Source organism: Nicotiana sylvestris, chromosome 5 (genome assembly GCF_000393655.2).
Source record: "Nicotiana sylvestris chromosome 5, ASM39365v2, whole genome shotgun sequence".
Classification (NCBI taxonomy): domain Eukaryota; kingdom Viridiplantae; phylum Streptophyta; class Magnoliopsida; order Solanales; family Solanaceae; genus Nicotiana; species Nicotiana sylvestris.
The window spans coordinates 141806177-141828179 of NC_091061.1; the positions used below are offsets into that span (position 1 = coordinate 141806177).

General features: G+C 40.1%; 1 protein-coding gene across 2 annotated transcripts in view; it reads right to left on the reverse strand.

Annotated features, from left to right (window-relative positions):
• The window catches only part of LOC138891306 (uncharacterized), a 37574-nt gene extending 17509 nt beyond the window's left edge, over positions 1–20065 (reverse strand). The window contains exons 1-2 of one of the 2 annotated variants that reach the window (XM_070174661.1): positions 19479–20065; positions 10563–17096 (exon numbers count right to left, since the gene is read on the reverse strand). In XM_070174661.1, coding sequence (XP_070030762.1) covers positions 11525–12766 — 1242 coding nt within the window. In that variant the 5' untranslated portion in view covers positions 12767–17096; positions 19479–20065 and the 3' untranslated portion in view covers positions 10563–11524. Of the gene's footprint in view, positions 1–10562; positions 17097–19478 lie in introns of those variants that run through there. The other variant, XR_011407690.1, reaches the window with a different exon arrangement.
• Positions 20066–22003: the final 1938 nt, after the last annotated feature.

Below are 22003 nucleotides of genomic sequence, written 5' to 3' on the forward strand. Positions count from 1 at the left end.
TTGACCAAGTTTTGACTTGCTTGTATATGATCTCGGATTCAAATTTTTATGATTTGGTTAGCTCCGTTAGGTGATTTGGGACTTAGGAGAGCGATCAGAATGCATTTTGGAGGTCCGTGGAAGGTTTAGGCTTGAATTGGCGAAATTTAGATTTTGGCGTTTCCGGGTTGATAGGTGAGATTTTTATATAGCGGTCGAAATGGAATTCCAGAAGTTGCAGTAGCTCCGTTGTGTCATTTATGACGTGTGTGCAAAATTTTAGATCATTCGGAAGTGGTTTAGTTGGGTGTTTGATCAAAAGCGTGATTCGGAAGAATTTGAAAACTTAGGCTTGAATCCGATGTGTTTTGGTTGATCCGATGTTGTTGGAAGTGTTTTGAAGATTGGTATAGGTTCGAATAAGGTTATGGGATATGGTTGTGCTTTTGGTTGAGGTCCCGGGGGCCTCGGGATAGTTTCAGATGGTTATCGGGAAGCCAGACTTGGAGTTTTGCAGCAGAAAATTTGCTGCCTCTATTGTTTCCGCACCTGCGGATTTGACCACATCTGCGAGGCCGCAGGTGCGATGCCTAGGCCGCAGGTGCGATGCCTAGGTCGCAGATGCGGAATCTGAACGAGTAAGTGGAATCCGCAGAAGCGGGTGTTTTTCCGCAGAAGCGGAAGCGCAGGTGCGCTTATAGGATCACAGGTGCGGAAGTGCTGGGCAGAATATATAAAAATGCCCCTTCGCGATTTTCAGTCATTTGTTCACCATTTTTGTGCGATTTTGGAGTTCCAAGCTGTGATTTCAAGAGGAAATCAAGTGTTTCCATAGAGGTAATCTACTTGGGCTTTGCCTTGTGTTTATGGTGATTATTTCATTATTTAATCATGAAAAATCAGTGGAAATTTTGAGGAAGAGTTGGGAAATTAGGACTTGAAATTGGAGAGTGGATTTTGAGAATTTGAGTGACCATATGAGGCCGGATTTTGGTAAATTTGATATGTATGAACTCGTGGGAGGATGAGGATTCCATTGATGTTAATTTTATCGAGTTCCAAGACGTGGGCCCGAGGGCCGGGTTTGAGCAATTTCATGATTTTGATGCAAATTGGATATTTTCGAGTGGGCTTTGTTCCCTTAACATATTTTAATAGTTATGTTCTGATTGTGGCTAGATTTGGAGCATCCGAAGGTCAATTCGTGAGGGCAAAGGCATCGTGGGCTAGAGTTTGGACCGGATCGAGGTAAGTAATGATTGTAAATACTGTCCTCAGGGTTTGAAATCCCGAATTACACATCGTTGTGTTACTTTGAGGTGACACACACGCTAGATGACGAGCGATGAGTTGTGCACCATTGGGGATTGTGACTTGGTCTGTTCCGTACGATTGTTAAGTCGTGTATTTGATTTGAAATATTATGATATTCCATGTTCTAGATATTTATATTATATTTGGGCTGTATGCCATGTTTGGTCGACCTGCTGATACCCTTAGGGGCACTTTCACTATTTTTCCTCACTCTGTTTGTTTTGAAAGCATATCCTCAGTCATGTTTTACATGTTTATTGTTTAAATCTGGTTTTATCACTTTATTTCTTAAAAATGTGGAAACTGTTTGGGCTGAGTTCCCTATTTTATTGATGGTCCGAGTGATCATGAGGTTGATGACTGAGATAGACCGAGGGTCTGATTCTGAGGTTGATGACTGAGATAGACCGAGAGTCTGATTGTGAGGTTAATGACTGAGAGAGGCCGAGGCCGTGGTTGTGAGGATTATATATCTATGGATCGGGCTACACACCGCAGTAATATATATATATATATATATATATATATATATATATATATATATATATATATATATACATATATATATGGGGATCGGGATGCACGACGCAGCGATATAGCGCTTGGGCTGTAGGAGCCCCTCCGGAGTCTGCACACTCCTAGTGAGCGCAATAGACTATATATATGGATCGGACTGCAAGCCGCAGCGATTACTATATGGTACCTATTAAGTGTGAGTGCTAAGTGTGAGCACTGATTAGTAAGAGTTGAGTCACGAGTGACTGAGAGGCTTGCCTGAGGGGCTACATAGATATACATGTACATGAGTGATGCTTTGCCTGAGGTGCTGGTTTATGAACTTGTTGTTTTCATTCCTCTTTAAAACGAGTTTCTATTGAACATGTTGATTTGATTACTACTTTTACTCATTTTTAAACCGAGCCTCTATTGAAAATGTTGAACAAACGTTTTAAATAGTATTTCATTTAAACTGAAGTTTCTATGTTTTGAAAAAGGTTGTGAAATTTCTGTTTTGCTCGAGGGGCTGTATGCGAACTATGTTTTGCCCAAGGGGCCGATTATGGTTTTTATGTCTTTTATTATAAATGGTATTGAACCCCTACTGAAACTGTTGAAGGCATTTTCAAATGATTTTTATCGAAAGATGGGTTTAAAATGAGACGATTGACTCGTATTCCGATTTGAAAGCCTGTTGTGCTTATTAAGTTTATCATAAATGTAGATTCATCATTTCCTACTGCTCGGCCTTTATTTACTCTTATTACTTACTGGGTTGGAGTACTCATATTACTCCCTACACCACGTGTGCATATTCAGGTATTTCGGAATCCGGTAGCAGGTGTTGATTGCTCAGACGCGGAGTCATCAGAGTTAGCAAGGTGGCTGCACGACGTTCGTAGCACTGCTTCCTCCCTCTCATTTTATTACTATATTTAGTATATTTTTAGACTCTTGTTATATTCAGACCTTGGTAGATGCTCATGACTAGTGACACCCCGATGTCGGGCTTGTGTAATTATTCCGTATTTTTCTTTTTAATGTTCATTATGAGATTATTGTTTTATAAATGGTATAAAAACAACTTTTAATGGAAAATGGTTTATTTGGAATTGTGTCGGCTTTGTTTTCACGAGAGGCGCCATCACGACTGGGTCCGGTTTGGGGTCGTGACAAGTTGGTATCAGAGCCTAGGTTATATAGGCCTCACGAGTCATGAGCAGGTTTAGTAGAGTCTCGCGGATCGGTACAGAGACGTCTGTACTTATCCTCGAGAGGCTGCTGAACCTTTAGGAAAAACTTCATATTCTTGAATTCTTATCGTGCGTCCTTGATTCAGCTTGAAAAGTAACTCTTGGAATTCGTTCCACGCGTTCGTATGCGCGCATGAACGCTCGGTATTAGATGTGCATCGATGTCTTGTGATTCCCTAATCGAGGGGCAAGATGTGATCTCTGTTTGTTGATGTTGGGCCAGTCTGGAGGACTCGAGGCCGGATTTTTGCCTATAGCTTGAGCACCGAGGTGCTGATTGTGTGAGAAAGTATTTTTGAACTTATATGTTCGGTAGTGCCCTATTGGTAGCGGTAATGACTGGATAGTTACGTGATGAGTGTGATGTGACTGCGAGATGCATTCATATGATTTGGAAGCGACGAGAAGGGTCTGCGGAAGGATAAAAGAACTAATAGGTGCTTGATTTTCATCTCGATTTGAGGTATAGCCCCGAGTTATGAGTGTGTGAAGAATCTTTTCATGTGTTCTAGTTGGGAGTGAAATAAATTTCATGTTATGGTATGAGCTCAGACTCGGAATGATTAAGTGACTGCATAATGTTTATGACAGTGGAAGCTATACAAAAATATTAGTTTGAGGCCAAGCAGGTGGGGTTATATCCTGTGGAGTGTTCTGAGGTTGTGTGATCCTCATGTTGTCTGTTAGAAGATCTCATTTACAAGTGAAATATAGGTGTTGAAAATTTAAATTTGGGATACTTAAGCGAGTGGGCTTGACTATTGCGAGGATGAATGCGAGATTGCAGAAGATTCAAAGTACCAGATGGTCTGTGTTTCACGAGCTTATGAAGGATTGAGTTTAAATCTCATTATGGTATTATAGCAGCAATAGAGTATATGCGTTACGAGTTATTGTGTGTGGTTTGGTCTATGGCTTCGAGCCAAGTGGGGGAGTCCGCTATTGATGAGTTGATTGCACGGTTATGTTCTATGTTGGTTCCAGTGTGAGGCATACTGGTGAATCAGTTATGGCTTACGGAGATTTAGACCAAGGGTGGCCCGAGTAAAGGAAATTTTTTGACAAAGGTTATGTCATGCTTCATAGGTGTATGAGAATCACGACATGTCTTGAGTTGTTGTTGGTAATGGATGCTCGGTGCATAGAGCAGGAAGTTGCTTGGATGTTCAAGGATGAGGTTACACTCTGCGGTGTTGGGGTGCTATTGAGGCACGGGTGGTTCTGTTCATTTGATCAGGCTAATTGCAGTTTGTGTAGAGTGAATGACTCTCAAGAATGGTTCTAATGTGTTCAAGATTTTACATATAACAATTGGTTATTTTCAAGTTGTACGTGTGGTTAGGAACTGAGTTTTCATTGGAAGATGTCAAGACTTGTGGTATTTTCTATATTAATTATGGGATTCTGTGTATCAGCATCAGGAAGGTAAAGGTAACAGATTTAGATTCGTAGGAAGTCTCTTCAGAGTAAAGTATTTTGAAGGTGGTGCTTTTGGGAATATTTAAGAGAGTATTCAGCGGCTTATGAGTCTTAGACGGTGTGGTTTTGTGCTTGGGTCTCATGTGGTAAGTCTGGGTTGAGAAATTGTGATGTTCTAGCAAGAATGAGTATCAAGTTGAAGGTAAGTCAGAAGGGAACTCGGATAGATGGGATAGCTTGGTAGTGGCTCAGATCGGTGTGGTAAGGACATGATTAGTTCTTTGGATGCTTATGAGGTAATGAGTTTATACAGGTGTTTAGCGACAATGCTCTTGGGTTTTAGTGGCCTGCGTAGCTTGGTTGAGTTAGAAGGATTCAGTTCTGACGGTTTTGTTTTGTGCGAATGGAATTCGGAAAGTTCTCAATGATTCTACCACGGTTAGAGGTGTGTAGTTTACCATGGGCATGAAGAGCATGAGATGTATAATGATTTTCTCCTAGCTAAGGTCTAATAGAAAAGTGATTGGCTAGTTGAGTACGTAGTTGTGTGTGGCTCAGAATGGATATGAAGTTCTCATGTTTACCTTAGGACGGTATAGTATAGGCGGTGTGTTGTGCAAGACTTAGATTTGCATATGTAAGGTCACAGATCAGTTCAGAAAGGAAGGTCACAATTCTTATACAGCACGGGTGGTTTCAGATAATTAGAGAAATGAGCTTCAGATGATTAAGGAAATGGTAATGGTAATTAAGGTGATTTGACTAGGGTATATGTTTTAAAAATGGCAATGTGATTAAGTTGATGGTACTTCGGTAGTATTGCAGCACTTCTTGTCAGATCGGCTGCTGATATTCGAGTTTGCTTGACAGCACAGAAGAATTTTAGAGTATCTCTCGTGGAATGATTGAGTACTAGAGGTGTGCTATATATGCGAGCGGCGGAATTGGGATCAGATATGGTAATTCGTGTGCTTTATGGACTTGGAGACTGGAAGTTCTCATATACAGGTTAGCTCGTGATTGTGGACGACAAGGATGTGGGTAAGTTAATCAGATGATAGTATGTGCTATGATTCAGTCATTGTGAACCTTTTGAGGATTATTTATTGGTTGCGTGTGACTAGACTTGATGTGTGGTTCATTGGTAGACCTATATGGATGTGTGTTCTGTATTGCGACGGCTCTATTGACTTCGAGTTGCCAATGGTGAAGGATGTGTTGATTCGGTTGTTATTGAGCTATTAGTAATCAGGGGGATCTATGAGATATTTTTCTGTGTTGCGAGGCATTAAGGTTTGTTGGTTATAGGCACATGTGGTGCGGCTTTATTAGGGCCTCTCAGTGGAATTCGAGCAGGAAGAGCACGGGGTATGGCTCGGTGGATGGCATATCAGTTATGTCCTTTCAAGTCGTGTGGTGTTATTTAATTACCTCGCGGTGGTTATGATGATTGCTTTGGTTTTAGATATCATATTGCACATGGTTGTCGATTTTGAGCATAGTGACTTAAGGTGTTTTCACGTGGACCAATGTTTGGATGAGGTCGCGCATTGGAGAGAAGCTATGTGGAGGTATAATCTTGCGGGTTAGATTCATGTGTTCTGTTTCTATGATGGGAGACGGGTTCTCAGTCTTGTGTTTTGTGGTACTAGTGAGCTTGCGGTACAACGCTTCCATTTGAGTCATTTTCATGATTTGAGTAAGTTCGGATTGTGGCTTATTGGTGCACAGATTGCACAAGTGATGGCTTTAGTATGTATTGATGTGTCAATGGCACCAGAGTAGTTGTGTTGGATTAGATGAGATCGCTGGGATCTTTAATGACTGCAAACGAATTCGATTCCAGCATGTTGGAAGGATAATATCGAGGTTCGGCTCAGAAATTTGCTATGGTCTTTGCCAAAGGAGAAGTGGCTTCATGTATGGTTGATCTGAGAAATGGTTATGGCTTACTGCATGTTTTATTTATCATTAGCAGTATATAAAAGTGTTGGAATAAGACTTTAGCTGATAAGAGGTTCCCTACCGGTATTCGGTTGTTGCGTGCACCTGCTGTGATTAGAAGTTATCGCTACAAGTATTTGAGTTATGTGGTATATCATGTAATTGCACCTGAGGTTGTAGGTATGGTTTATTACAGCCGATTCGGACTTATTCAGAGTATAGATGTGAGATTCTGATCTTGTGGATGATTTCAGAAGTGGAAATGTGGTTCCAAGGTTAATGGGCTAGGTTGGACTGTGAAATTTCAGTTACATTGTGTCATCGGACCTATACGAGATAGGGTGACGTGGGATCACCCCTGGGTCTATGTTCATGGTAGGGTTATTCAGCGATTGGTTGGCTTTTAGAACAACTCTGGGCACGTTCGAGGACGAACGTATGTTTAAGTGGGAGAGGATGTAACGACCCGACCGATCGTTTTGAGTTTTTGCACTTGCTCGCCAGTTCTCGGGCATGACTTGCCCCGTGTGATCTATTATGACTTATGTAAATCGTTGGTTTTGGTTTTCAAGATAATCAGAATGAATTTGGAAGAATAGTTCTCAATTTGTAGCTTGAAAATTAAAAGGTTTGACCAAGTTTTGACTTGCTTGTATATGATCTCGGATTCAAATTTTTATGATTTGGTTAGCTCCGTTAGGTGATTTTGGGACTTAGGAGAGCGATCAGAATGCATTTTGGAGGTCCGTGGAAGGTTTAGGCTTGAATTGGCGAAATTTAGATTTTGGCGTTTCCGGGTTGATAGGTGAGATTTTTATATAGCGGTCGGAATGGAATTCCAGAAGTTGCAGTAGCTCCGTTGTGTCATTTATGACGTGTGTGCAAAATTTTAGATCATTCGGAAGTGGTTTAGTTGGGTTTTTGATCAAAAGCGTGATTCGGAAGAATTTGGAAACTTAGGCTTGAATCCGATGTGTTTTGGTTGATCCGATGTTGTTGGAAGTGTTTTGAAGATTGGTATAGGTTCGAATAAGGTTATGGGATATGGTTGTGCTTTTGGTTGAGGTCCCGGGGGCCTCGGGATAGTTTCAGATGGTTATCGGGAAGCCAGACTTGGAGTTTTGCAGCAGAAAATTTGCTGCCTCTATTGTTTCCGCACCTGCGGATTTGACCACATCTGCGAGGCCGCAGGTGCGATGCCTAGGCCGCAGGTGCGATGCCTAGGTCGCAGATGCGGAATCTGAACGAGTAAGTGGAATCCGCAGAAGCGGGTGTTTTTCCGCAGAAGCGGAAGCGCAGGTGCGCTTATAGGATCACAGGTGCGGAAGTGCTGGGCAGAATATATAAAAATGCCCCTTCGCGATTTTCAGTCATTTGTTCACCATTTTTGTGCGATTTTGGAGTTCCAAGCTGTGATTTCAAGAGGAAATCAAGTGTTTCCATAGAGGTAAGCTACTTGGGCTTTGCCTTGTGTTTATGGTGATTATTTCATTATTTAATCATGAAAAATCAGTGGAAATTTTGAGGAAGAGTTGGGAAATTAGGACTTGAAATTGGAGAGTGGATTTTGAGAATTTTAGTGACCATATGAGGCCGGATTTTGGTAAATTTGATATGTATGAACTCGTGGGAGGATGAGGATTCCATTGATGTTAATTTTATCGAGTTCCAAGACGTGGGCCCGAGGGCCGGGTTTGAGCAATTTCATGATTTTGATGCAAATTGGATATTTTCGAGTGGGCTTTGTTCCCTTAACATATTTTAATAGTTATGTTCTGATTGTGGCTAGATTTGGAGCATCCGAAGGTCAATTCGTGAGGGCAAAGGCATCGTGGGCTAGAGTTTGGACCGGATCGAGGTAAGTAATGATTGTAAATACTGTCCTCAGGGTTTGAAATCCCGAATTACACATCGTTGTGTTACTTTGAGGTGACACACACGCTAGATGACGAGCGATGAGTTGTGCACCATTGGGGATTGTGACTTGGTCTGTTCCGTACGATTGTTAAGTCGTGTATTTGATTTGAAATATTATGATATTCCATGTTCTAGAGATTTATATTATATTTGGGCTGTATGCCATGTTTGGTCGACCTGCTGATACCCTTAGGGGCACTTTCACTATTTTTCCTCACTCTGTTTCTTTTGAAAGCATATCCTCAGTCATGTTTTACATGTTTATTGTTTAAATCTGGTTTTATCACTTTATTTCTTAAAAATGTGGAAACTGTTTGGGCTGAGTTCCCTATTTTATTGATGGTCCGAGTGATCATGAGGTTGATGACTGAGATAGACCGAGAGTCTGATTGTGAGGTTAATGACTGAGAGAGGCCGAGGGCCTGGTTGTGAGGACTATATATCTATGGATCGGGCTGCACACCGCAACAATATATATATATATATATGGATCGAGCTGCACACCGCCACGATATGTATATGGAGCGGGCTGCACGCCGCAGCGATATGTTGGGTCGGGCGGCACGCCACAGCGATATAGCGCTTTTGCTGTAGGAGCCCCTCCGGAGTCTGCACACCCCAGTGGGCGCAGTCGACTATATATATGGATCGGGATGCACGCCGCAACGGTTACTATATGGTACCTATTGAGTATGAGCGCTGATTGGTAAGAGTTAAGTCATGATTGACTGAAGGCTTGCCCGAGGGACTACATAGGTATACATGTACATGAGTGATGCTTTGCCTGAAGGGTTGGTTTATGAACTTACTGTTTTCACTCCTCTTTAAAGCGAGTTTCTATTGAACATGTTGATTTGAGTACTGCTTTCACTCATCTTTAACCCGAGACTCTATTAAAAATGTTGAACAAATGTTTTAAATAATCTTTCTTTTAAACTGATGTTTCTAAGTTATGAAAAGGGTTGTGAAATTTCTATTTTGCTCGAGGGGATGTATGCGAACTATGTTTTGCCCGCGGGGCCGATTATGGTTTTCATCTCTTTTGTTATAAATGGTATTGAACCCCTACTGAAACTATTGGAAGGCATTCTCAAATGATTTTTACCGAAAGCTGGGTTTAAAATGAGACGATTGACTCGTATTCCGATTTGAAAGCCTGTTGTGCTTATTGAGTTTATCATAAATGTGGATTCATCGTTTCCTACTACCCAGTCTTTATTTACTCTTATTACTTACTGGGTTGGAGTACTCACATTACTCCCTGCACCTTGTGTGCAGATTCAGGTATTTCGAAATTCGGTAGCGGGTATTGATTGCTCAGACGCGGAGTCATCAGAGTTAGCAAGCTGGCTGCGCGATGTTCGCAGCACTGCTTCCTCCCTCTCATTTTATTACTGTATTTAGTACATTTTTAGACTCTTGTTGTATTCAGACCTTGGTAGATGCTCATGACTAGTGACACCCCGATGTCGGTCTTGTGTAATTATTCCGCATTTTTCTTTTAAATGTTCATTATGTGATTATTGGTTTATAAATGGTATAAAAACAACTTTTAATGGAAAATAGTTGATTTGGGAATTGTGTCGGCTGGCCTTGTCTTCACGAGAGACGCCATCACGACCGGGTCCAGTTTGGGGTTGTGACACTTTTATTTTCTGGGGGCATGGATCTTTGACTGTATTTTTTTTAATTGAACTTTCTAAGAGTTTGCCCCAGTTTTTTTTTTTTGGCAATCCGCTAGTCAAGCGCCTAGGGCTAAGTTTTTTATTAATAAAAGAACAGAAAAATACAACAAATAGGAAAAGTACAAATAAGGGGGACAATAGCACCGGTATTGTTACCCATATGCCTTGGCTATATAATCACTCCTTTGCGCCTCACACTGCCTTATGATGACAGCCTCATGTAGAGGATTCATGGTGTAGCTGTCGGCAACGTATCACGAGGGCATATAATCTCATAACCGTGTGGATATTTTCCAAAGGCATAGGACCAAGGCAATACAAACCGGGCTAAACCTTACCTTACTAATCCTATTGAGGCAAATAAAAAGCCTCGCTTACTAACAAGCATGTAAAAAGAAAGAACTGGAAAGAACCAAATATTTAATGATCATCACAGAGTTTATAACATACTCTGTGATGATATTACAAATGAGTATACTAACATAATGGTAGAATAAAATGATGAAGGAATTAAAATGTTGTCCCTTCTTGTCCGAACTTGTAATTTCTTCAATTTGTAACTCTTTTTCATCACAATCCCAATTCTTCAAGATGTATTCAAAATTCATGATTTCTTTTTTGAACGATTGGACTTTGTTGATGTAGTTGGGGTGGCCTTCTTTTGTTTGGCAACTCTCATTGGAGGTCGCCTAACATTTAAAAAATCACTAACCTTGTCATCCCAACTATTCTTCCTTGTATGAGATTTGCAAATTTTTCCACTATGCATTGGTGATAAATCCCCTTTTCTTGCCGCCTCTTCTCTACACTGTTGTAACATTGCATCTTCTTCTCCTTGTTCAAAAAACTCTCTCCCTAAATTCACAGGTTGTGGTTCATTTTGAATCGTATCTAGTGACACCAAGGCAGATTCTCCAGTTGCCACCATTGCCTTACTTTGTTGTTGTCCAATGTGTTGTAATTTGTTGTTATTCCTACCTACAGGACATGTGCTAGATGTAATAGGATTTACAGGTATGGAACTTACCATAGCTTCCAAAAGCTTTATCTCCTCCTCTGAAATAACTGGTTTAGTGGTGACCAGTTGCTGCTGCCCAGTTTTTGCGCGATCAGCTATAGGATGTGCAGCTTTAACAGTCTGTCTTATACCTGCTGTTGCAGCTTGACTTGGACTTGTATTTGGGGAACAACTCTTAGCACCTATAGTAAGCTGCTTGGAAGAAGTTGCTACATGTTGAGGCAAAATTCCAGCTGGGGCATTTTGAATTGCAACACTACGAGACATTCTGGGAACAAATGCAGGAGCATGGAGGTTTAATTTGCTCGTGGGGACTGCTGCAATTTTCCCATGAGACTTTGACTTAACTAGAGAGTCAAGCTCCTCACCTGCACTCTCCTGATCCACCTCCTCGTCACCTTCTTCAGCTGAGTATCCTGCAAAACCATCGCCCCAGTCCTCCTCTTCATCTTCGTCTCGTTGATCTTGCCACAGTTTGGATGTAATAGCCTTAAGCCTCACGTTTGTTTGTATAACCTCGTTGTTATTCCCCGTTGACAACATAAACTGCTAGATTCACCTTCTAATTCCCCAAACGACTCCGCAGATTGAGAAGGGATATCATAGACGGAGGTGTTCAAAGTGACCACAGGTTGTTTCACAACAGTAGAATTTTTCATCATTTCATTCTGAGCATCTTTGATGATTTGTTCTACTTGAGGGTTGGAAAAATGCATTGTAGGTGCATTTGAACTGTGTGCCTCTGCCTTTTGCTTATCAACACGAAAAATGTCCTTCGAAATAGTGAGACAATCACCTATGTTCTTGGAATTTTGCTGCTGCGTGTTACTGCGTAAAGGTTGTGGTTGCCCATTTTTTGGAGTTGTATTGATCATCATAGTTGCTTGGGCATTCTCTACCATTTTAGCTAGCTCTGTATTGGAAATGTGCATTGTTGTTGTAGGATCATCATGTACTTGACTTGCCTCAACAATGTGATTTTTATCTGTTGCAATCCCAAGTCGATCATTTAAACTTGTGTCACCCTGCACCAGTTGCAATATATTCCTAGCTTCCTTCTCACCTTTCTCATGTACATTGAGCAAAGCATCAAAAAAGTTAGAACACTTGAAAGTTTCTGCTTCCCTTTCCAGTATTTTAATATCTGAAGCCGCCTTCTTGCTAGGTGATCGATGCACAACTGACCAACCCATATTCTGTGATTGTTGCCCATGTCGATACTCTGCTTTAACACCTGATCCCACAACAGAAGCAACATCTAAACAAGCTGCTTGTGTAGCTGATTCAATATTAGCAGATGAACTAAATTGTGCACCTGGTACTGTTGCATTGTTCAGAAAAGCTGAAGCTAATGCATTATCATCAGTAATCTGCAGAATCTGCCCAGTTCTTTCTATTGCATTAACCCTTGCATCATCCATATTTCGAGCATCAATAGTGAATCCCTGCTCTTTAGATTTTCCAGCTGCATTTAGTGTATCAGCGTCCTGATCCACCTTCTTAGGATTTGGAGATTTTTCTACATGTTCCATAGGTGCTACAGTATCTATATTAACAAAGGTAAATGCGGCTCTATCCACGGTTGTATTCAGTGCAACATCAATCTCCATATTTGACCCTATAGTATTAGGAACTTTTACATCTTTTTCAACATCTCCTGCCCCTTGATGATTTTGTCCAGATAAAGTAACAGCTGAATAACTAGCAGCCTTCAAAGCACCAGCTGTTGCTGCATTCATTCGTTCAAAAACTGTTGCAGCAGGATGTCAGCTGGAGGTTTGGCTTTCATTGGAGATGATGCATCACCTACTGCTATCCCTTGTTTACCATCATGAATTCCTTCACCATCCCCTTTTTGTCCAGCATTAGCCAAAACCAAATAGCCATTAGCCTTTTCATTAACATTAACACTTTGTTGTCCTCTATTGGGATGCAAAATCAACTGGTTCACAACTACACCCTCAACCTTTTTCCCAGCTTGATCTTGCACTTGTTGGACCTGTATGTCCTCAATTTTCTTGTTCACAACCACCTCTTTACTACCATCATTCACAGTGGCCTTCAAATTATTTTGCTGCCCAGAAATTGTATTTTTTCCAGGTCCTTCAATCAACAGTTTGCTAGCTCTTTTTGAATTTAAATAGTCTCGTGCATCACCCTGTAGTTTCTCCATCACACCTGTTGCATCCATTTCATCCTCCACCTGTTCATCATGTGTTACAGGTTTTTTTCCTAAAAGGATGCGACATGTATATTCGTCATGTCCTTGATGCTTGCATTGGTTACAATACAAAGGTAAATTATCATACGTAACTTGTTGAAGCTGTTCAACAATCTTTCCAGTTCCTCCATCAACATATTTGAGCCTTATTTGTTCTGGATGTTTGTCCAAAATATTCAGAATCACCTTGACCCTGACTGTACTAGGTCTAGATCTAAGTTGAGTAGCCTTATCAATAGAAATAGGCTTTCCAACAGCTGCTGCAATAGACATTAAGGCACGCCTAGCAAACAACTCAGGGGGTAAACTTGATAACGAAATCCATACCGCTGCCATAGATGTCTCTTCTTTTGGATTGTATCCAATCGTCCATGGAAACACTCTAACCTGATGTTCTTTTCCTTTGTTCGAAAAATAACTAACTGACCTTGCAAGACAAATTACAAAGTCTTCATATTGATCCAGACGAACGAGAATCTATCTTTGCGCAAGAAGTCCGATCAAACAGTGGCCTTTGACGCCAAACTGTTTTGGAAGGATTGTACGCAATTCTTGCAATTGTGGAGCATTAGGAGAAACCTTCACTACAATGGCTTGATGTAAACCTTCCTCCCTTGCAAAGTCTTCCCGTTCCTCCATTGTAAATTGTAACGTTGGGATTCCATGAACTACTTCGTTTGGCTTCAAGATTGTTTTTGTAACTTGTCCAGTTGTTTGTTTATGGATCAAACTTGCTGCATATGAATTGGGTTTGTTGTTTATGGAGTTATTAAGGATTGGAGGGATGATTTTAGATGGCTCTCTCACAGCTTGGAGCTGGGGAGAGACGACAACATCCATGGCTGCTCAAGACGCCACCATATCATTGACGTGAAGAGCAAAAATTAACGATAAAATATTGAAAAATCTGGAAAAAGAGCTGCCTGCTACAGTAACTGCGAACTAAAATTCAAGATCTCTTACAAATGGCTATGGATTTGAGGATGAAAGCAAATGGGGTTTGTGCGCAAAGACTAGATGCTTCTTTTGACACCAACTTTGCGAAGATCCACCACCGGATGCCGGAGTTGAGGCGCGTGAATAGTGACGGAATTACTATTCACCCTTCTTCCTAGAGAGAAAGAGGAGGATTTTAGAGAGAGATGGTTTTTTGATATCAATGTCTTCACTTGTAACTTTTGCCCCAGTTTATACTCTTAGGGTGTGGACTTTTTTTTTCTTTTTTTTTTCATTTCATTTTCTTTTTGGACTTTTGACTCTAAACTTGATTCCAAAAGAGGGTAGTTAAAGAAAATAACACAGGCTCAAAATGGGTAACGAATTGTGTAAAGTGTTTGGGTAGCAGGAAAAAGGGCCTCCCAGCCTCGAGAACACCAATCATAGTATCTTTTCGTGATCACAACATTGATGAGCACGTCTATCATCTTGGTGTGTCTTGGTCGAAGGACACTTTCCATCCATTAATGTCAAACTTTCCACCAAACTTCAATTGATTATTTCTCAACCCGATCTTCACAGTGATTTGGAGGCAAACACCATTAACCTCCACATGTATGGCTATTCGAGTTCCCCGTGAATTTGACTCAGACTTAATTCCAAAGTGTTTTAACTCCCTATTTATCCTCAAGAGTGTCTTTTTCTCAGTTTTCCAGTTCAAACCTAAATCAGTTTTCTAGGATCTGGCCAAAATTTTTGCATGCATGTCATGTCATTAGAACTAGCGGGGAAAAGAACTAAGCATGGAATGACACAAAGGACAAACAATATTTCATTGAGGAAATGATGGAAGGGTTTAACAACAAGACAAACAACCTAAAATCCGAGTTACAACTCTAAATAACTTGGATAATGAAAATAGCAATAGAACAAACAGACAAGATTCACACAAACAGAATGGAGGGATAGAAGAGTTTGACTCAATAAAACAAATAAAATCTGGATAACAACCCTGAAATAACCCAAATAATAGAAAAAAGATCAAAACAAGCTACCAAGATTCCTTCCTAGTGAGGAGGGAATAACTTTTCAATTGCTAAGCTTGACATTTAGCTACCAATTTGCTCATCAGAATCACCAGGGCCTTCTCTAATTTCAATCAATTTTTCCTGGATCATCTTTTCTATTTCTCTTTTCAAATCTCGACAGCTTTCGACATCGTGCCCCTGGGCTTTTTGGAATGGTATTCACAACTTTTAGCAGGGCCAAAGCTTCTCGCACGTGGGTTCATATAATTTGGAGGAATAGGTGCAATCACGTCATAATGCTTTAATTTCTCAAACAAGCTTGCATAGGACTCTCCTATTGGTGTAAAATTATCTTTCAATCTTTGTTCCCCTTTATACCTTTGTCTTGGATGTGAGTTATAGGGCACTTGAAAATTTTATGAAGGCTGGTGGAGATTTTGTGATGCTCGTGCTCACCTTCTGAGGTGTTTTGGCGGCTGGACAACATACTGAGGTGTAGCAACAAAGTATTGTGGGTTTTGAGGTGGGTAGTAGTGCTCAAGGGAATTATCGGAAACCAAACGAGGCTGGTCATACCTTCGGGATGCTCTCCTAGGACCTCTTCTTGACCCTGATGTCATCATGGTTTCTTAATCCTTTTCATTCGTGTCACTAAAATTATTGGATTCAATCTGGACAGCCTGAGTTGCGGCTTTGAGAAATGTTTGACTTATAATTCTGCCTGTCTTGAGGCCATTCTCAACCATTTCCCCAATTTTGATTCCTTCCGAGAAGTATTTGCCCATTGCGGACATCATATTTTGAAAATAATCTGGCTCTTGAGCTTGAAGGAAGACACTGATTAACTCGTGGTCATCCATGGGTGGCTTAACTCTAGCCGCTTTCTCTCTCCATTTAATGGCATATTCCCTGAAACTTTCAGTTGGTTTCTTCTTCAGGTTTGCGGTCTAGGGAGGTATCAATGTTGTATTGGAATTGTCCGAGAAAAGCCTGGGCCATGTCATTCCAGACATACTAGCGAGATGTGTCTTGACCCATAAACCATTTGGAGGCTACACCCGTAAGGCTTTCCCCAAAATAAGTCATCAGTAATTCTTCCTTTCCTCCTACACCTCTTAGTTGATTGAAATACCTTTTCAGGTGGGCTACGGGGTCTCCACGTCCATCATACTTTTCAAATTTGGGAGTCTTGAAACCAAGTGGCAAATGAACATTGGGGAACATACATAGATCCTTGAAGGCAATACTCTTCTGACCTGCCAACCCTTGCATGTTTTTCAACTGTTGTTCTAAGCTTTTCACTCTTTGGGTCATTTCTTCTTGTGTCATCTTTTGGACAGGCTTCTCAATCTTTGTAGGAAGATCAAATAGGTACAAGTGGTACTCAGGAAAGTGGTACTGTTCTTGTTGGTAGCAGATTGTGACTCATGAGTTTTCTTCTGCACCACCGTCGGTTGTGGGATGGTGAAGACGAGCATAACAATAGTGGTTGTCTGATTGGTTGTCAATTGCACACTTTGGGAGCGCGCAATAGAAGTTCCAGCTGTAGTCGTACAGCTGAGATAAATACTGAACCCAGATGGATAGAATTGATCAGACAAGTAAACCGGAGTGGTAGTAGTTGAGATGGATGTGAACTCCGGGAAATCATGAATAAAAAATGGCGGTCCTTGGCCATTGACCAATGCTTGACACATTTCAGTCATTTGTTGTTTCAGTATTCTATTATCCTCTACCACAGTAGACTTTTGTTGAACCCTCTGACTCTGAGTCTCTTGATCACTCATAACAGTTTCGATATCAGTTGTCATTGGCATTTTTCTCTTGGACCTTGTGAATTATGGATGTGTTGCTGCTTACCACAAACCGATCACCTCAAACTTTCTTCACAATTCAAAACAAACAACATGTTAGAAGGGTCACTCTCTTATTTTTTAAGCACTTTGCTTCTTTTTTTCTCTATTTTTTTCTTCTTTTTTTTTAAAAATGATTCGATCGAACCTGATGTAGGTTGCCTACGTATCATGACGCCGCATGAATCAAATCTTCGTGTAGTTGAAGATCAGGAATAAAGTAAATAAATTAACTCTGTGTTTTTTTTGGTTTTTTAGTTTTTTTTTTTTAATTTTCAAAAGAAAAACTTGTAAAAGAGAAAGTAAATATTTTGGATTTTGATTTTTTTTTATTTTTTTGGAGAATTTTTGAAAAGAAAGACTTCTTTTGAAAGAAAATATTTTTTTTTTGAATTTCGTTTTTCTTTTGAATTTCAAAAGAAAAACTTTTAAAGAAGAAAGAAAATATTTTTTGAATTTTTGGACTTTTATTTTCGGAAATTTTCAAAAGAAAGGCACTTTTTTTAATATCTTTTATTGTTGTCAATTTTTAAAGCAGAAAGAAAATATTTTTAAATTTTTAAATTGGGGTCTCAAAGAAATACTTCTATAAAGAAGGAAGTAAAGAAAAATATTTTTGAATTTTTAAAATTGTGGGCTGGAATCAATGAGATTTGCCTACGTATCTCACAACCAGTGAGAATCAGACCCGCGTAGTTCGGCCACTTTTGACATAACCAGAAAAAACATGATATTGACTCATTTTTTAAATATATTTTCTCTTTCTTTTCTTTATAAAAAATTTTGGCAAAGTTTCGAGGCATTTCCAAATACCGGAGTTTTCAGCAGGTAAGATGTATTAGGATGGTCTTTTATTTCGGGTACACCTGTCCTAGACGGACCCAACTCCTGTGTTGAGTCCCCAAAGTCAAATGCACATGATGCAAACAAACGTTCCTACTAGGGATCCGACATGAGGCTATGTTATTCTAGGTTTAAACTTGGGATGTGTTCTAAACCTGGCTTACCCAAGTGGACAACTTGAGCCGTGGTAGGAGCGATGTACTGGGAGCACGAAAGTCTACCCGGCCTAGTGGCTAATCCATCCTCGTTCTATTTTGTACGACATCTAACAAAAAAGTGGGCCACACGAACGTGTGCACCATTTTTAGAAGACTCAGAAGGGAGGCATAAGAAGACAGTTTAATACAATTCAAATAATATCAAAGCGGTAAATAAGCGAAAATTAGCACATTAGGCCCACAAAATATAGCAATATCAACAATAAATAAAGCCAAGTAAAAATCACATTAACAAGCTCGAATTCTTGAACCCTGAACCAGAGATTCTAGGTTCTTCTCCCTAGTAGAGTCGCCCGAGTTGTCACACCTCCTTTTTCCAGAAGGGATAGGGAGTTTTTTCAATTAAAGTGACATTAATCGAAATGAGATTATTTATTAAATTCAGAGTCGCCAATTGGAATAATTTTATGTGTTCATAGTCACCGGTTTATTTTAAATCCCAAATCGAGGAAAATTTGATTTTGTTTAAAGTCTGTGAAACCAGAAAAAACTAGGTAAGAAATTCTGTTAACCCGGGAGAAGGTGTTAGGCACTCCCGAGTTCCGTAGTTTTAGCACGGTCGCTTTTAATCTTACCTGGCTTAATTAACTGTTTAATTACTCATTTTAGAACCTATGTGTATTTTGCCTTTTACAGCTCTTAAGTACTTGATTATTCATATTTAAAGAATTATCGAGTTACGTGTACGTATACTCATCTAATTTGGTTAATCAAGAATCATGTCACGTGTACGTGTACACAATTCCTAACACTTAGTTTATTTAACAAAAATTTTGGTCAAAGTCGCGCGAATGCGTACCTTCAATTTATTTGAAAAAATAAGAATCGCGACACGCGAACATGTAGACAATCACGATAGTAGTTTAAAAACCACGCCTAAAAGCATTTCTACGAGTATTCATTTTTAAATCGTACTCGTGTCACGCGAACATGTACACAATTAATAACATTTTATTATTATTAAGATTGTTTGGCTAAAGTCGCGCAAACGCGTACTTTGATTTATTGCAAATCTAATTTGTCTTATGTTCAAAGCTACGTCTACTTCTAGCTAGACTATACGGCCCATTATATCAAGACATCTCATATGGCCCACATGAATAAAACCAATAAAATAATCAAGCCCAAATAAATTTAGTTCTACACTAACGAATCCATCACTCAAAACAAAACTAATTAATCTTCAGATCAACACTAAATATTAACAATGCTGAAACATACTAAAAGATGACAAAATAGAGGCAACAGGAAGAAAGCCAATCGGGCAAATTAAGGTCACACATAGTTGATGGCCGAATAAGGTAACAACTTTAAAAAAATAAAAAATGCAGAAAATAATAAAGGAAATGAACCTTTTTTTTAATTAGCTTTCTGTATTTGCAAGAGCCTCCGGTCAGCATACAAGGAATGGCACACTGACAACCTAAAAGCAAACAGACCTGCCACCCAAAAACCGCGCTGGAACCATGAAACTCACCGGAAACATTCGTCGGAAGCCCGATTTTGAGCTGAAGCTTTGTTGGAGTTCTTGGCTGGATTTTGGAGGTTTTAAAACTGGTTTTGCTGCTCCTTTTTGGCTTGGATTTCTACTATATTTTGGGGTGGACTTGAGGTAAAAATGGATGTGTTTTGTCGAGTTTTAGGTGCTGATTTTGGGGTGCTTTAATGGTGATTAGCAGGTGTTCTTGAGGGAGATGAAGTTGTTTCTTTTAGCTCTTGCTACTGCGTTTTTTTATCAGTTGTTGCGCATCCTTTTCTTTCTTTAGGGCTCTAGGGTTCATCCTCTCTTTTAGATATCCCCCTGTGTATGAAAGAAGATATATTTATACACTCCATATAATATGTGTGCTTGGCCACCAAGAAAAGGTTTTTGGGTCGAGTCATGTACGCGTGAGACCCAGCTAAGGATAAGGATGATGGAAAAATTGAATGGGTGAGGGAATCCTATACATGTATAAAGTGAATGAGAAGATATTTCATGGAAAGGGTATATGCGGATCAAAATACCAAAAATATGGGACAAAAAGAATAAATATAGGCAAGGAATATTCCTATTTTGGTAACTGCATGTGTACGAAAAAGATAAGAAACCTTTTGCCCATGTGAATTTTGTTACGCAAGTCTACTCATATTTTATGATATGCATGTTCACATATGGTTTGTTTTCTTTTCAATTTTTGATAAAATGCAAGAAAAATTCATAACGGAAGAGAAGACTAACAAGCTAACAAAAAAGATCTCAACTTACAAGAAAAACTAAACATGAGAGTGTTAATTAATCCTACTACAAAATAAGGAAAAGCTGAGAGATAAAAATTAATCCTATTTTAAGATCCTAATGATAGCGGGACTATTTTTATGATTTTCTTTTAAAAGATACACAACTACAAAATAAACTACTACTTCTATCAAGTGAAAGTGGCGAGGCAAAATACTAATTAAATGAAAATACTAGTTTATCAAGATTAGGAGAAAAGATATATTTTTGTTCATTTTCTTTTCTTTGCAAGAATAACAAAATTTAACACTTTAAAAATGTAAATCTTTTTGTTGGTTTTTAATTTTATCAAATTAACCTATTAAAACGTGAAATAAAGGCTAAAATATCAAGATTAAACTTAGCAAATATTTACATACTAAAAAGTAATGAAAAATTCAAATGTAGTAAAAAATTAGATGCTCACACTCCCTACTGAGGCAGAGAGAGTACAAAGGTTTGTTGTGGGATTGCACTGCGACATTCAGGCCAATATAGCCCGAGAAGTGGATATGAGGAGTTCTTACCAGCTAGTTGTGGAGATAGCTCGGGGGATTGAGGGTTATCAGCGGGGCCGAGAGCAGATGCCGCGGGACAAGCAACTCTGCTATTCCAGAGAGTTCAGTGGTGCCCCGTTTGGTGGCAGGGATCAGTTTGGGAGCGATCAGCCTAGCAGGCCTGCATATCTAGCACCGCCGCCTCCTTGGGGTGCTCCAGTGCGACCTTATTTTAGTGCCATGCCAGAGAGTTCCTATCGCCTACTAGCTATTAAGGGTTCTTCCATTGGGTACTCGGGCCATCGGAGTCAAACTTTCAGTAGTCTACCGCTCCGAGGGGTTGTTATGAAGGCGGGAATCCTTGCCACTTGAAGAGGTTTTGCCCCAAACTTCGGGACAAGGCAGTACAACAGGGTTCTCAGCCTATGATTATAGCACTAGCTGCCGCAACAACCGTCCGGCCGTCTAGAGGTAGAGGGCATGTGTGTAGGGGCCATCTTAGAGGTGGAGGCCAGGTAGGTGGAGGCCAGCCAGGTGGCGCTCTGGCTAGATTCTATTCTTTCTTGGCCAAACCAGATGTAGTGGCCTCAGATGTCGTGATTACATGTATTATGTCTGTTTGCGGTAGGGATGCTTCGATATTATTTGATCCAGGGTCTACCTATTTATATGTGTCATCTCTGTTTGCTCATTTCCTGGATGTTCCTCATGAGTCGTTAGGTACTCCTGTTTATGTTTCCACTCTGGTGGGCGTTTCTATTGTTGTGAATCGGGTCTATCGGTCCTGCATTGTTACGTTCTATAGTTATGAGACTAGAGGGGATCTTCTACTGCTTGATATGACCGACTTTGAGGTCATCCTGGGCATGGATTGGTTATCTCCATAGCACGCCATCCTTAATTGTGACGCCAAGACTGTTACCTTGGCAATGACAGAGTTACCTAGATTGGAGTGGAAGGGTTCTTCTGTCAGCATACCTAGCCGGATCATCTCTTTTATGAAGGCTCGACACATGGTCGAGAAGGGTTATTTAGCTTATCTAGCCTATGTTCGGGATACTATCGTAGAGACTCTAGCGATTGATTCAGTACCTGTAGTTCGAGAGTTCTCCGATGTATTTCC